Source organism: Nomascus leucogenys, chromosome X (assembly GCF_006542625.1).
Source record: "Nomascus leucogenys isolate Asia chromosome X, Asia_NLE_v1, whole genome shotgun sequence".
Taxonomy (NCBI): Eukaryota; Metazoa; Chordata; class Mammalia; order Primates; family Hylobatidae; genus Nomascus; species Nomascus leucogenys.
In genome coordinates, this window is record NC_044406.1 from 139,170,873 (window position 1) to 139,186,775 (window position 15,903).

The window sequence follows — 15,903 nt, forward strand, 5'->3', positions numbered from 1 at the left end:
GCGGCTCTGAGAACAGGGACAGGAGGCCACAAGCTCACGCCTTGGCTTTCCTGAGCTTAAGGAATAAACCCAAAAGGAGGTACCTGGAAGGAGCTGGATTTGGGGACTGAGGAGCTGGGAGCTGATGGAAGCTGTGAAAGGGGATGTGCTCCCGGGGAGGTGCTGAGGTGGGTGGGCCGTGGAGGGGACAGGGCCCCTTGGTTGGAAACTGAGGCGAGGCTACGGAATTGGGCACTAACAGGTCATCCGTGCCCCTGCCAAGGGTGGGGACAGAGGGACACCAGAGATGGCCTGTCTGAACACTCTGTCGACGGGGGGCCTGTGGTTGGTGAAGCCCAAGGCAAGGCTGTGAACTCAGGGCAAGGGAGACGTGAGCAGGCGCTGCCGTGGGCTGACGGAGGCACTGCATGAGCACCCTGGTGGCCGAAGGACCTCCAGCTCATGGGGGCAAGGGGGAGGAGGGAAGCCAAGAGCAGGATGTGTGCAGTCAGTCTGCCCCCCCCAACCCTGGAGGAGGAGCCCCCCCGGCACAAATCTGGCCCGTTTGGGCCCACGGAGATGGCCAGCCTCGCAAGGAGGATCCGGTTCCAGGCCTCGGCCCTAAAAAGTCTCCCTGGGCTTTCAAGAGAACCACATGAGAAAGGAGGATTCGGGCTCTGAGCAGCTTCACCACCCACCCCCTAGTCTGCAAATCCTGACCCGTGGGTCCACCTGCCCCAAAGGCGGGCGCAGGACAGTAGAAGGGAACAGAGGACACATAAACACAGAGAGGGCCACAGCGGCTCCCACAGTCACCTCCACCTGCCTGGTGGGATGGGTGGGGCGTCTGAGTTTGGTTCCCAGCAAATCCCTCTGAGCCGCCCCCGGGGGCTCGCCTCAGGAGCAAGGAAGCAAGGGGTGGGAGGAGGAGGTCTAAGTCCCAGGCCCAATTAAGAGATCAGGTAGTGTAGGGTTTGGGAGCTTTTAAGGTGAAGAGGCCCGGGCTGATCCCACAGGCCAGTATAAAGCGCCGTGACCCTCAGGTGATGCGCCAGGGCTGGCTGCCGTCGGGGACAGGGCTTTCCATAGCCATGGCCCAGCAGTGGAGCCTCCAAAGGCTCGCAGGCCGCCATCCGCAGGACAGCTATGAGGACAGCACCCAGTCCAGCATCTTCACCTACACCAACAGCAACTCCACCAGAGGTGAGCCAGCAGGCCCGTGGAGGCTGGGTGGCTGCACTGGGGGCCACCGGCCACCCACCTGCCCCGCCCAAGGGAATCTCTCTTCTGCACGTCCCCACCAGCAGAGAAGGCTTTCTCCCATAGCTTTTCTGATGACACGAATTGGGGGGTCCTCTCCAAATCTTGAAGGACACCATAATATCGAATATGCATTCTCAAGCCACACAGCTTCCCAGCCCCTTTGAGAATCCGTGGCCGGGGAAGAGTTTATGTGCTCTTTCTTTGTGGCCCGTAGATGAGTGTGTTCACTGCTAGCGAGTGACCTCTCATTCCACGGAGTCCCTCAGCTTCCTGGGGAAGAGCTGGGTCTGTCTTTACATTTGAAGCCAAAAGGAGGCAACGTACTGACACACCCAAGGGAGGCGGGAGGGTGGGGAAGACAGCAGCAGAGGGCAAGAAACTTCTAGAACTTCAGGGTCGTCAAAGGCTGTAGCAGTCATTTTGTCGAACTCCATGATGGGGCCACACGGCTTTTGGCTGCACACCTCTGGGGGAAGAGGCTGCATTGGCGCCCAGGGCCATCTTTCCATTTGGAGCAGTCCTGGGAGAGAGGGCTCAGGCCCAACAGAAAGCTGAAAGCTCTCATCAGGGCAGCCCGAGTTCTGCCATTGGGAGTTGCCCAATCCAAAAGTTTTGCACGCAGGCCCTCAAAGAAGCTGAGGACGACAGTGACCGCCCCACTCCTGACCCTCTCCCCGGGTCCCTCCTCCAAACCAAATTCCTTTGGTGCCTTCAAGAACATCGTGCAGGCCGGGCGCAGTGGCTCACTCCTGTAATCCCAGTACTTTGGGAGGCAGAGGCGGGCAGATGACGAGGTCAACAGATAGAGACCATCCTGGCCAACATACTGAAACCCCATCTCTACTAAAAATGCAAAAATTAGCTGGGCTTGGTGGCGCATGCCTGTAGTCTCAGCTACTCGGGAGGCCGAGGCAGGAGAATCGCTTGAACCCGGGAGGTGGAGGTTGCAGTGAGCCGAGATCACGCCACTATGCTCCAGCCTGGCCACAGAGTGAGACTGTGTCTCAAAACAAAACAAAACAAAAAACAACATCGTGCAGGCTGTGGTTTCCAGAAGCCACGCCAGCTCCTTGGTTGCCAATAAATATCCCGCTGTGGGGTGGCCAGGACCGAGTGCCAATTAGTGACAGAGTGCCCAGACCAAACCGGATGAGGATCTTGCAGTTGACTTCAATATGACTGTGCCCAGAATTTCCTCGTTGGCAATACAACAGTCTCTTCCTAGATGCCCCCAGACTTCATCAATGCATGATGCTTCAATGCACTCTTTTCAAATGTCGGGGTGGGTTTTTTTTCCCCCACAAAACTTCAAGCATCTACTAAAGTAGAGGGAAGTGTGTAATGAACCCCAGGACCCATCACTCAGCTTCCACGGTTTCATCTCATTTCATCTGTAACCCCTCCACTACCCTTTCTTCCTGATTCTTGGAAGCAAATCCAAGGCATCACACCCTTCCCTCTGTAAATCTTTACTATGTTCCTCTAGGAGAAAACGGCTCTTCTCAATACATAACCACAAGTCATCATCACACCGACAAGTGTAACAATATTTCCTGAATAGCTTCAAATATCCTACTAGTGTTCAAAAAATGTCATACGTATTTTCAGTTTGCTTGAATCAGGGCTCAAATAAGGTCCACACATTCAGATTGATTGATACGCCTTTTGACTACCTTTGAATCTAGAGGTTCTCTTTCTATCTCCCTGCAATTTATTTGTGGAAGAAAGCAAGTCGTTCACGACGTAGCTTAACAGGCCCCTCTGACGTTGTTCTTATGATTTTTCTGTAAATCGGTAGTTGATCTGAGGATCTGACCAGAGGCAGGTTGGATTTGTTGGTGTGTTTTGGCAAGGAGAGTGTCTCTTTCCTGGGGTGTTGGCAGCTACCGAAACTCAATGCCCAGACCAATTAAACCACTGGGGATGGAGAACGACGGCATTCGGACACCTTACCCTGCCTTCACCTATTGGTGACCAAAACCGTAACATCTTCACAGGTCTTCTTACCCTGAGGGTATATGCCACTAGGTTGCGTAGTAAACCAGTGTGTTTCAAGTGCCTTAGAATAGTCCCTCTCTAAGTGATATGCCACTCAAGTGGATATGCATTTAGCTTCATTTCTTTTGTTGCTGATTTTCAGAGATTGTTCTGTAAATTTAAATTTTTATTTTATTTTATTTTACTTTTTCGAGACAGTCTTACTCTGTCACCCAGGCTGGAGTGCAGTGGCACGATCTCAGCTCACTGCAACCTCCGCCTCCTAGGTTCAAGCGATTCTTCTGCCTCAGCCTCCCGAGGAGCTGGGACTACAGGTGCGAGCCACCACGCCCAGCTAATTTTTTTTATTTTTAGTAGAGATGGGGTTTCACCATGTTGGCCAGGCTGGTCTCGAACTGCTGACCTCAAGTCATCTGCCGACCTCGGCTTCCCAAAGTGCTGGGATTACAGGTGTGAGCCACCGCCCCCGGCCACTTAAATTTTGTTTTATAATTATGTCATAAAACAGTTAAAAGTTTCCAATTAAAATCTAGAAAAGAAGGTGTATTTGAAGAAGTCTGGCTTCTCTGCGCCACCACCCCCCGCCCCTTCCCTATCTACCTGTATTTCCTTGAATCACTTTGCCTGGGAGTTGACTTTGATTCTCTTGCTCGTTGCTTCATGAAATCAGTTCCAGAACTTTCAGGAGGAAGGGGTAGGCCATGACACCAGCCCCAGTTACACTGGTGGCAGCTCCTGTCCCCTCCCCCACTGCTGCTGGGACCTGTTCTCTCCTTTGCCCCCTTGTCCCTGCACTGCCCAATTTGGACCGCAAGGGTTGCCAGGGAAGGGCACGAAGGGCACTGGCTGCCTTGTTTTCAGAGGTCGTAGCACCTAGGTTGCTCCAGCACCTTGCACTTGCCTGCAGGCCAGAGTGTCCCAAACCCTCCCAGTCTCAGCGGCTCTTCCCCAGTTCACCCGAGGTACTTCCCAGGGAAGAGCTGCCGACAGTTTGGGGGTTCTCTGTTCTTAGGTCCATCAGCAACCCCATTGCTCCCCTCTGCTTCCTTCTGCACGGAGACTGATGCCATGCAGGTCTTCAATTGTCAGTGATCTGTCCCTACTGCTCATACTGGGGGTTCCTCGGGAGCCAGTGCCAAGTATCGGGATTGCAGACATTGCCTGTGGGTTTCCGGAAGCTCCTTGTGTTAGGAACAAATGGGGCCCGTGCACAGAGGGCAGCAGAGGTCTTGTGGGATCCAGCTGTGCTAGGGGTGAGATTTATCTGTCTCTCCTGGCCGTAGCCAGGAAATCCCCATTTTTCTTAAGCTAGCTTGAGCTGGGCTTTTCTAACACACAGCTAAAGAATCTCTTGATAAATCTTGGGACTCTCCATGAGGCCTTATATGGCAGCAGGTCTGTGGCTTGCAATCCCTTCAAGTAATCTGCCAAAAACAGTGTTATGACAAAGGTCTTTCCAACACAAAAGGTGTAGAGCCCTAGCAAACTCCTACAGAATAAAAAGGAGAAATAATTCGTTTGTAGTCCCAGCTACTTGGGAGGCCAAGGTGGGAGGATCACTTGAAGTCAGGAGTTCGAGACCAGCCTAGGCAACATAGCCAGACCCCATCTCTACAGAAATAAAAAAATTGCCATTGTGGTAATGCACGGCTGTAGTCCCAGATACTCGACAGGTTGAGGCAGGAGGATCCCTTGAGCCCAGGAGTTCCACGTTGCAGTGAGTTATGATTGTGCCACTGTACCCCAGCCTGGGTGCCAGAGCCAGACTCTATCTCTATTTTTTGTTGTTGTTGTTGTTGTTGTTTTTGAGACGGAGTCTTGTTCTGTCACCCCGGCTGGAGTGCAGTGGCGTGATCTCAGCTCACTGCAACCTCTGCTTCCTGGGTTCAAGTGATTCTCCCGCCTCAGCCTCCTGAGTAGCTGGGACTACAGGCGCCAGCCACCACACCTGGCTAATTTTTTTTTGTACTTTTAGTAGAGACGGGGTTTCACCATGGCCAGCTGGTTTTGAACTCCTGACCTCAAGTGATCCACCCCTTCGGCCTCCCAAAGTGCTGGGATTACAGGCGTGAGCCACCGCTCCCAGCCGACTGTATCTCTAAATATACAATAATCACAATCATAATCAGGACACCAGTCATATTGGATTAGGGCCCACCCTAATGACCTCATTTAAACTTGGTCATTTCTGTAAAGACCCTATCTCTGAAAGTGGTCACATTCTGAGGTATTGGAGTTAGGACTCCAACCTATGAATTTGGGTGGGACACAATTCAATTCATAACACATTCGTTGATGAATTTCCTCATTCATTTATTTTCTGAGCATCTAGTGTATGCTGGACACTCTGTGAGGATGAATGAGTCACAGTCTCTGGTGAGAAAGACAAGGCTTATATTTGTGTCTCAGTACTGGCTGCTATAAGAAATTACCAGGCTGTGCTCGGGGGCTCAGGCCTGCAATCACAGTACTTTGGGAGGACAAGGCAGGAGGATCTCTTGAGGTCAGGAGTTTGAGAACAGCCTGGTCAACATGGTGAAACCCCATGTCTACTAAAAGTACAAAAATTAGCTGGGTGTGGTGGTGGGTGCCTGTAAATCCCAGCTACTACTCGGGAGGCTGAGGCAGGAGAATCGCTTGAACCCAGGAGGCAGAGGTTGCAGTGACCCGAGATCACATCACTGCACTCCAGCCTGGGCGACAGAGCAAGACTTTGTCTCAAAAAAAAAAAAAAAAAAGAAAAGAAAAGAAAGGAAAAGAAAAGAACCAAAGAGAAATTACCATAGATTGGGTGGCTTTTAAATGACAAATTTATTTCTCACAGCTCTGGAGGCTGGAAGTCAGGGTGCTAGTGTGCTGGGCTCTGGTGAGGACCCTCTTCCTGACTGAAGATTGCCAACAACTCATTCTATCCTCACATGGTAGAAAGAGAGCTAGAGAGCACTCTAGAGACTCTTTTTTTTTTTAAGTTTTAATTTAAAAAAATTTTTTTACATGCCCAGGTTGGATTTGAACTCCTGGGCTCAAGCAATCCTCCTGCCTCAGCCTCCCAAAGTGCTGGGATTACAGGCATGAGCCACCATTCCCAGCTAATTTGGGCTGTTCCCAAAGGCTCAAGTGATCCTCCCACGTTGGCCTCCTGAGTAGCTGGGGCTACAGGCGTGAGCCACCAGGCCCAGCTTCTAGGACCTTTTATAAGACACTAATTCCATTCATGAGGGCCGCACTTGCTCTGCACACATGACCTAAAAGACCTGCCAAAGGCCCCACCTCCTAATACCATCACCTTGGGGGTTGGGATTTCAACACAGGAATTTATGGGGGGCACGTACATTCAGATCATCATGAGCAGTAACTCCTATATGTGACAGAAGGTGACAGAGGTGGGTAGTGGTCTTCCCCTCAAGGGGGTGAGTTGCCACTAGCTGGGGAATCTGGAAAGGCTTCTGGAAGGCAAATGCATATGAGCTGGGCTTTACACGAGGAAAGCGCTTGTCTACGGAAGGGCAGAGGACTCGGAGGTAGGAGGTGGGGCTGGGGCAAAGGGAAGAGGGGAGCAGGGAAGTGGGGTGACTGCACACTGGGAGTGGGGAATCAGATGAAGCAGACGATGAGGAGTTCTGTTAAGTTCAAGGTGCCAGTGCCAGTGACCAGCAGGCGATGGTCTCTGGCTTGAGGGACAGGATGGAGAGGAGACTGTCTGAGGATGGACAAAGCTGGAGGGAAAGAGCCAACTGCAAAGGCAGGAGGGCGGGAGGGGGAGGGGAGAGGTGGGATCAGCACTGGTATAGACAGGTGGTGCTGCAGCCCAGCTCCTCTCTCTCCTCTGCCTCCTGCCCTCAGGCCCCTTCGAAGGCCCGAATTACCACATCGCTCCCAGATGGGTGTACCACCTCACCAGTGTCTGGATGATCTTTGTGGTCACCGCATCCGTCTTCACAAATGGGCTTGTGCTGGCGGCCACCATGAAGTTCAAGAAGCTGCGCCACCCGCTGAACTGGATCCTGGTGAACCTGGCGGTCGCTGACCTAGCAGAGACCGTCATCGCCAGCACTATTAGCGTTGTCAACCAGGTCTCTGGCTACTTCGTGCTGGGCCACCCTATGTGTGTCCTGGAGGGCTACACCGTCTCCCTGTGTGGTAAGCCAGTCGGGGCCCAGGCTCAGCGGAAACCACTCATTCACCCTGCAAGCCCCTCCGGCCACCTCATGATGACCTGGGCCCAGCTGCTCCTGTAGGTCTGTCTCCCTCCACATCTGTGCCTCACATCCATATACTGACGGGTTCTGGAGGCTTCCATCTGAACACTCACATTAAATTCAGCTCCCTTGAGTCAAACATACCCTGAGTTCCTACTATTGAGTCAGGCTCTGCCCGGGGACAGCCAGTTTGGAGCTGTGGGGCTGGTGTGGGAGGAGACAGATACAGAGCTAGACGACCCCAGAACGGTAGGGGGGTGGAGACTCTGGGCACCCTGGACAGAACTCCCCTGCAATTAGGGATGCCTGCTCTTTCAGCTCACCAGCATCCTCTTTTCCCGGAGGAGACACAATTCCCAGATCCTCTCCCGATCCCCATCACTAATATCTCTGTGGGCCACTATTCCGCTCAGGTCAGGAGACAGTGGCCGAGAGGTGCCAGTGTGCCAGGCTCTGTGCTAAGGAGGGGGCCCTATACCCAGATGGCGACCACACAGTACCATCATCAGTCCTCTCAGACAAGAAGGGGCCTGGGGCAGGTGGTGGAGGAGCGGCTGGGAGCAGTTTGTGGTTCGAGTGGGTAGAGTACCACCAAGCAGCCGTGGCTGGCGGACACGAGGTGGGCAGGCCCAGGTCTCAGAGGCCTCAGAGGTCACGCCCAGGAGCTGGGACTTTATTTCAGGAGGGGGAGACCCCACATCCAGCAGCAGCAGCTCCTGTTCTTGCCTCCCCACAACTCTTAGCAGCCTCCCCAACCCCACCCCCTGTCAACTGCCTCAAATTGTACCCACGATGGCCCAGACCAGAGTGGGTGCTTGTCCAAGTCCTGGCACTACCCCGACAGTCTAGAAGGGGAGCCAAGGGAAGGTCAGGCAGAGAAGGTCCGTCCCCAGGTCCAAGTGCTCTCTGCAGCAGGCATGGCCTCGATGGTCACACGGCCCTTCCCGAGTGCCCCCTGCATCTCCGCCCACGGCTGTCTCCGTTTCTGCCATGGTCTCCCGCTCACCCTTGCCTCTGCTCATGGTCTGTTCTTGGGTCAGTCAGGTGCCAAGCAGCCGGCACTTCCCCACCAGTTTTGGTCCACAGATGCCCTTGGCCATGTGGGAAGCCTGTGGACCCCATCTTAGAGGAATAGCTGCAAACGCATAAAATGAGACCCATAGGATTACGAAGGCAGCAAATTATATTGAAATACAGTTATCAAAGTATTAAACATTCATCAGTAACATAGTCTTTAGTTAAAAGCATTTATTGGCCAGGCTCATGCCTGTAATCCCAGCACTTTGGGAGGCTGAGGTGGGAGGACTGCTTGCCTCCAGGAGTTTGGGACCAGCCTGGGCAACATAGTGAGACCTCTTCTGTATGACAAATAAAAACAGCTGGGTGTGGTGGCACACCAGTAGTCCCAGCTACTCAGGAGGCTCAGGCGGGAGGATGGCTTGAGCTCTGGAGGTCAAGGCTGCAGTGAGCTATGATGGCACCACTGCACTCAGCCTGGGCAACAGAGTGAGATTCTGTCTCAAAAAGTAAATAAAAATGAAAGCATGTATTAAACGCATTAGTGACACCACTCATTACTAAGGTATTAAATAACAGGATCCCGCCTGACAACCACTGTTATTTCAGAGTAGTGATGAACATAAGTGATATTCGAACTGTCTGCCACCTCTATGAATTGACAGGAAAACATCTGTCTCCTCTCTTGCTGACCGAGTCACGGGTACTGCTAATACTGTGCCATGTTCATAACGGAAGGAAATGCCCAGTGTCTGTTCGAGGTTGGTGGAAAGAAAGATGTCATATTTCCACCTCAGTCCACGGAACCCTGAATTCTCTGTGCAGACGTTTGGGGTCTGAGCAGGAGAGTGGGAAGCTTTGCTTCCCACCTTTGCTTTGACTCAAAGCCCTCATCTGTCTGCTCTTCCCATAGGGATCACAGGTCTCTGGTCCCTGGCCATCATTTCCTGGGAGAGGTGGCTGGTGGTCTGCAAGCCCTTTGGCAACGTGAGATTTGATGCCAAGCTGGCCATCATTGGCATTGCCTTCTCCTGGATCTGGTCTGCTGTGTGGACGGCCCCGCCCATCTTTGGTTGGAGCAGGTAAGGGTGCGAGGGCACGAGATGGATTGGGCAGGGTCAGACTCTGTGACCTTAAGGCAAATCACTTCCTTTCTCTGGGCCCCTATGAGCGTGCAATGTCTATCAATGTATGAATGTGGCTGCAATGTAGGAATGGCTCTGTGGTCCCCAAACCTCTGGAAACATATTTGTCCCAAGCACGATCAGGTCACAGGAGCACACGGAGCTGAGGCCATGAGCACAGCTGTCAGTGAACGCACAGCGTGTTTGCATTCCAGGTCTCTTTCTTGCACATGCTGCCCCACCCCGCCCCCCACCTTTCAGAGGCTGCTTGGGTCATAGATCCACCTGGGCCTACAGAGCACATGTCCTGGCCAGGCCAAGCAAGTGGCTCAAATGTTTGATTGGGATGGACTGGATGGGACAGCATTTCACTGTTTTATCGACAAGCTTGTGAATAAGTTCTCGTGGTGTTTGGAGAGGGAATGTTCTTTCCTCCAGAACGTTCCACAATTCTAGGAAACAAACCTTGTGGAAGCCTGTCTCTGTCTCCCACCCTCCTCATGCCGCCATGCCCCACACAGCTGCCCGTTATCAAACATGTGTGGCGAGCTGACCCTGGTGGAGGCTCTCCCGCGGGTTATCTCATTTAATCCTCCAGGCCACCAAGTGAGCAGGGCCCTTTATTTCAGTCACGGCCTAGCTGACCTCAGATAAAAGACTCAGCTCTTCATGGGTGTTCTCAGAAGGTCAGGGCAAGACGGAGCCTCACACTCCCTTCGTAAAGAAGGGGAGTGATTGGGAAGATGAAAATGTTCTGGAAGCAGATAGTGGAGATGGTTGCACAGCACTGTGAAGGTACCATAGGTCATAATGGTACTTTTTTTTTTTGAGACAGGGTCTCACTGTGTCACCCAGGCTGGCACAGTGCAGTGGTGTAATTATGGCTCACTGCAGCCTCGACCTCCTGGGCTCAAGTGATCCTCCTACCTCAGCCTCCTGAGGAGCTGGGCCTACAGGTGCACCACTTCACCTGGCTAATTTTTTTTATTTTTTGTAGAGACAAGATCTCACTATGTGTTCCAGGCTCTAGTCTTGAATTCCTGGGCTCAAGCAATCCTCCTACCTCTGCCTCCAAATGTGCTGGGACTATAGGCGTGAGCCATTGTGCCTGGCCTATAATGGCACATTTTATGTTATGTGTATTTTACCACAATTTTAAAAAGAGGAAAGGCATGACATCTAAAAACGGACAAGGATTTACCAAAATCCTACCCAACGGTTTCGTTTTGGGTTGATGAAAATGTTCTGGAAGCAGAGGTGGTGACTGCCACCGAACTGATCGCTTCAAATTGGGTAACCTCATGCAACGTGAATTTCACCTCAATTAAAAAAAACAGGCCAGGCGTGGTGGCTCACGCCTATAATCCCAGCACTTTGGGAAGCAGAGGTGGGCGGATCATGAGGTCAGGAGATCGAGACCATCTTGGCTAACACAGTGAAACCCTGTCTCTATTAAAAATACAAAAAAATTAGCCGGGCCTGGTGGTGGGTGCCTATGGTCCCAGCTACTCAGGAGGCTGAGGCAGGAGAATCGGTTCAATCCAGGAGGCGGAGGTTGCAGTGAGCCGAGATCTCGCCACTGCACTCCAGCCTGGGCGACAGAGCCAGACTCCATCTCAAAAACAAACAAACAAACAAACAAAGAAAAAAAAACAGCACCATGCCTGGGCTGGGGGTCGTGGGTCACCCCACCCTGCATCAGGACTGGCTGCCGGCCCTTCTCTCCAGGTACTGGCCCCATGGCCTGAAGACTTCATGCGGCCCAGACGTGTTCAGCGGCAGCTCGTACCCCGGGGTGCAGTCTTACATGATTGTCCTCATGGTCACCTGCTGCATCATCCCACTCGCTATCATCGTGCTCTGCTACCTCCAAGTGTGGCTGGCCATCCGAGCGGTAAGCCCCCCGATTCCTCCTGGCCTCACCCCCCTCTTGCCCCTAAGGTGCTCTGCCCTCAAATCAGTCCACTGAGACTCCTAAACTATTTTTTCAAAAATCCCTAGAGAAGAGGTTTTTACCCCTATAAGAAAATATTAAGATCCAGCGATGAGAAGCAGGCGATTCCTTTGGGGCTGTACCAGTGGCTGCAGGTTCAGCCCCAGGCCCGTTGTCCTCAGCTCTGTGAGACGGGAAAGCACTGCCACTCTCTCCCTGGAGGAGTCCACTAGGGGAACAAAGGTGTGCCTTGCCCCGACCCTGGACAGTTCTCCCCGGGGTGGAAAGGCTGCCTTTCCCACAGAGTAGAGTGGAGCAGCCACATCAGCAAATGACACCTGCAAATCAAGGTGTGTTTTTATGAGGCTGCCACCAGAGTACCCTTGTCCCTTTCATAAGCTGTGGGGCTGACCAAGGAGTGGACCCGAGTGTGCCATTTGCCCCCCGACCCACTCTCCACCCTCCATGTCTGGCCCTCTGCCCTGGGAAGCTGATCCTGTCCACAGCCATCACCCCCCATCCCTAGCCTAGGTTACCACTGGGAGCCCTGCAGGAAGTCAGCGCAAGGGAGGAGAGCCAGGCTGGTTGTTTCTGTTAGCAGTGGGAGCCTTTTCAGGGTGCTGGCTTTCCTATATGAAGCTGCCTGTGCCCACAATTGGATGGGCATGCCTGCCAAGCTCTCTCTAGAGGAGTCTGTGAGCCTATGAAAGGCCCCCTCACCCCGCCACCTTGGGGTGAAGGCTCCCACAGGTACCCAACCATGGCTTGGGCTGTATTAGTCTGGGATGGTGGATCCCTAGCTCCAGAATGTGGCCGCAGCTCTGCTGTCCCGGCCGTCCCTGCATTACAGCCCTACACTCCCTCTCTCATCGCCACTCATCTGCCTGCCGTCAGTCCCTCATCCCTGGCAGGCGGTGGCTGGCCTCTGTGGCCTCCCCCACAGTGCCTCTGCCTGGAGGCCATTCGTCTCCTTCCTCTCAGCAGGTGTGAAGGAGCCACCCCACCACAGCTGCCCTCAGCTGCCTCACCATGAGTCCAGGGCAGGATTTAGTCCACAGAGTGGCCAACCTGGCCTAGGAAGCCTGAGGGAAGTGTATGCATTGCTCCGACACTCCCATCGCGCATCCCACCGGCCACTGCTTTCGCCTCCCCCGCCATCTCCATCTTGTTAGCTCCTTCATTCTCCACGCTCAGTGATCAATCAAATCAGGCCTCCATGCTCAGGCCTGAGCGCAGAACAGGACAGTCTGTTACGGGATCAGGTGAAGCAAAGGAGCTTGTTAGATCCAGCTCTGGGGTCATCTTAGGCCACGCCTAGCTGCGTGCCACCTCCAATTCTAGAAGAACTCGCCCGGGGCCAGCCTGAGGCCGCCATGTCCGCCTGGGGCCGGCTGTGCTCCACTCAGGGCTGGAAGCTGGCTGCTGGGCTCCTCTCCTCCTCCCCACAACTCCCTATGCCTGGGTCACCTGCCTCTTGCTGCCCCCCAACTCCCAACTCACTGTCCCTGTCTCCCTCAGGTGGCAAAGCAGCAGAAAGAGTCTGAATCCACCCAGAAGGCAGAGAAGGAAGTGACACGCATGGTGGTGGTGATGATCTTTGCGTACTGCGTCTGCTGGGGACCCTATACCTTCTTCGCATGCTTTGCTGCTGCCAACCCTGGCTACGCCTTCCACCCTTTGATGGCTGCCCTGCCAGCCTACTTTGCCAAAAGTGCCACTATCTACAATCCTGTTATCTATGTCTTTATGAACCGGCAGGTAAGCAACACCATCAGCAGATCCCACTCAAAATGCCGTGTGCCCTAGAAGGGTGCAGTGATGGCCCCACCTGGAATCATGTCTCTGATCACAAGCCCGTGGAGCATCTGGGGGACCCTCCAGGGAAACGACCGGGAAAGGCTCAGCATGTGACCCAGCCCCAGCCAGTACTCCAGCTGGCCCTTAGCAGAAGGCTTAGGTGTGCCCTCTGGAATCCTTCATAGTCTCGGCCTGAGGGTGGCATTTCCCAAAGCGTCGGTGTGCCGTGTGTTCTTCCCTTCCGGTGGCCCCAGAACTATGGCTGCCGAGCTTCAGGGGCTCTCCTGGCGTTCAGACGCTCTAGGAGTTGGTGAGCCCTAGGTACATCCACCCTAGGTGTGCCCCTCTTCTGTTCAGACTCGACCCTTCTCAACCTTCATCTCTCCATTTTCAAACCATAACCTCTGGAATTTGTCTTCCTATAAGAACAAAAGCCGGCCCTCCTTGGCTACGCTGACCAAGAGTTCAAGAGCTTTCACGAGTTCGCGGGTTAGTTCGGGGGGACGTGCTGTGGTCCTGCCCAGAGGCAGCCTCCTCAGCTGGCATACTGGGCCTCAGCAGCAAGCTGCTCGCACACCTAAATCCCCCCACCTCTGTAGGTTACAGGCTTCATTAAAGCGCAGCTGTGATGTGACTTGATGATGGCCAGAAAGGTGTGCAGAGGCCTCCCACCTCACCAGGCCCAGTGCATCCCTTCCACTGGGCTCTTCCTTGCTTCTCCATCTTAGAGCCACTCAACGGCTCCAGCCCCTTTGGCTCAGCTTTGACTCACACAAGCCAAGTCTGCAGAGTTCATTAAGGGTTCATTCTCTCTGGTAACTTTTAAACAGTAAGTAGGACCAGGCCTGCAGTGGATTTCCGGGAACTCGCTGTAGCACACTGATGCCCGGAGTGTAGTTCTGTCCCTGACCCCCGTTTCCTGACTTTCATGAGGGTCTTTTTCAGGTTTCTGGAATCCTAAACTCTCTTGCCAAGTACTGTCTTTACTGGATTATTTCCATTCTCCCTTCCAGAACTCCCCCTCCTAGACAGATGTCCGCACTTCTGGACCTCACCAGGCCTCGAACTTTGCTTTTACCCTTTCCACATAATTATCCTGTCCTGCCACATTCTGAGAGAATTTTCTGGAATGCAGTTCCATGAAGACAGCAAATTTTGCTCAGGACAGAGTCTGGCACACAGTGTGTGCTCAAGCAGCAGCTGCTGAATGGGTTCCTCAGCCCTGTCTCCCAGCTCTTCAGCCGAGCTCATTCTGCTGTTCGTCCCGTTTCTTATGTTATTAATTTCAACCATCATATTTTTTATTTTGAGAGTTTTGATGCTAGAGGGAGTTAGAGCTAGTCAAGGGTAGGCCTGAAATATTTAGAAAATGCCTTTGGTCTGGGTCCTCAAAGCATTGTGGTTACTTCAGTGATGACACAGGACATGATTTGAGACATTCGTATGGCCCAGATCTCTTTGGGGTGAAGCAGCAAAGACAGACCCCTCCTGGTACCGGAAGACGCTTGGCTGGAGAGATGACGTGGGGGCTAGATTGTCATTACCTAGGCCTCACCTTGCCCCAGATCCATGGACTGGAAAAAACCTGACAACCACATGCCTTTTCATTAGCATTCCTCTGAGCCGCTCACCAGACAGTCTGGGGACAGGTCACCACTGTGCCTTAGCTGTCACTGTGGATGAGTGTCGTGGGGCTGCCGTCACAAACTACCACAAACTCAGTGGCTTCAAACCACAGAAATGGATTCTCTCAGGGTTCTGGAAATCTTGAGTCTGAAATCAGGGTGTTGGCAAATGGAAAGGTTCCCTATGGAGGCCGAGAGGCAGAAGCAGCTGCAGGGCTGCTGGCAGTCCTTGGCGTTCCTTGACTCCAAGGTGTGTCGCCCCAGTCTCTGCCTTCCTCTTCACGTGGCCTTCTTCCCTCTGTCTGCGTGTCTGTGTCCAAGCGTTCCTTTTCTTATCAGGACACCAGTCATTCGATTAGGACCCACCCTGCCCCAGTGTGACCTCGTCTGAACCTGAACACATCTTTTGGGGGACACACTTCAACCCTGTGTAGTCACCATCAACTGCTAAGTCAGATGACATCCCCGCGTGTGAGGGAGAAATAATCCAAGCCTTCCTCCATCCCCCATGGGATTCGGAATGGGTGAAGGGAAGGCTCGGGCACGTACATTCAGCACAGTGCTCCACCCTTCCCTGCTCTGCTCAATAACACTTTCTGTCCTTCCAGTTTCGAAACTGCATCTTGCAGCTTTTTGGGAAGAAGGTTGACGATGGCTCTGAACTCTCCAGCGCCTCCAAAACGGAGGTCTCATCTGTGTCCTCCGTATCGCCTGCATGAGGTCTGCCTCCTACCCATCCCGCCCACCGGGGCTTTGGCCACCTCTCCTTTCCCCCTCCTTCTCCATCCCTGTGAAATAAATGTAATTTATCTTTGCCAAAACCAACAAAGTCACAGAGGCTTTCACTGCAGTGTGGGACCACCTGAGCCTCTGCGTGTGCAGGCACTGGGTCTCGAGAGGGTGCAAGGGGGATAAAGAGGAGAGAGCGCTTCCTAGACTTTAAGTTTTCTCGAGCCTCATGTCTACCG

At 53.3% G+C, this 15,903-nt stretch overlaps 1 protein-coding gene across 1 annotated transcript; it reads left to right on the forward strand.

Annotated features, from left to right (window-relative positions):
* The first annotated feature begins 1,016 nt into the window (after window positions 1–1,016).
* On the forward strand, window positions 1,017–15,760 carry OPN1LW (opsin 1, long wave sensitive). Its single transcript, XM_030807418.1, has 6 exons — window positions 1,017–1,182; window positions 7,084–7,380; window positions 9,370–9,538; window positions 11,309–11,474; window positions 13,032–13,271; window positions 15,544–15,760. Exons 1-6 carry the CDS (start codon window positions 1,026–1,028, stop codon window positions 15,652–15,654), a joined length of 1,140 nt encoding a protein of 379 aa, XP_030663278.1. The 5' UTR covers window positions 1,017–1,025; the 3' UTR covers window positions 15,655–15,760.
* Window positions 15,761–15,903: the final 143 nt, after the last annotated feature.

Bases quoted from the DNA above. Each gene is read 5' to 3' on its own strand.
- OPN1LW (XM_030807418.1), top strand. From the start codon at position 1,026: ATGCGCCAGGGCTGGCTGCCGTCGGGGACAGGGCTTTCCATAGCCATG. The intron at 7,381-9,369 runs GTAAGCCAGTCG...CTCTTCCCATAG, and splicing joins CTACACCGTCTCCCTGTGTG to GGATCACAGGTCTCTGGTCC. The intron at 9,539-11,308 runs GTAAGGGTGCGA...CCTTCTCTCCAG, and splicing joins CCCATCTTTGGTTGGAGCAG to GTACTGGCCCCATGGCCTGA.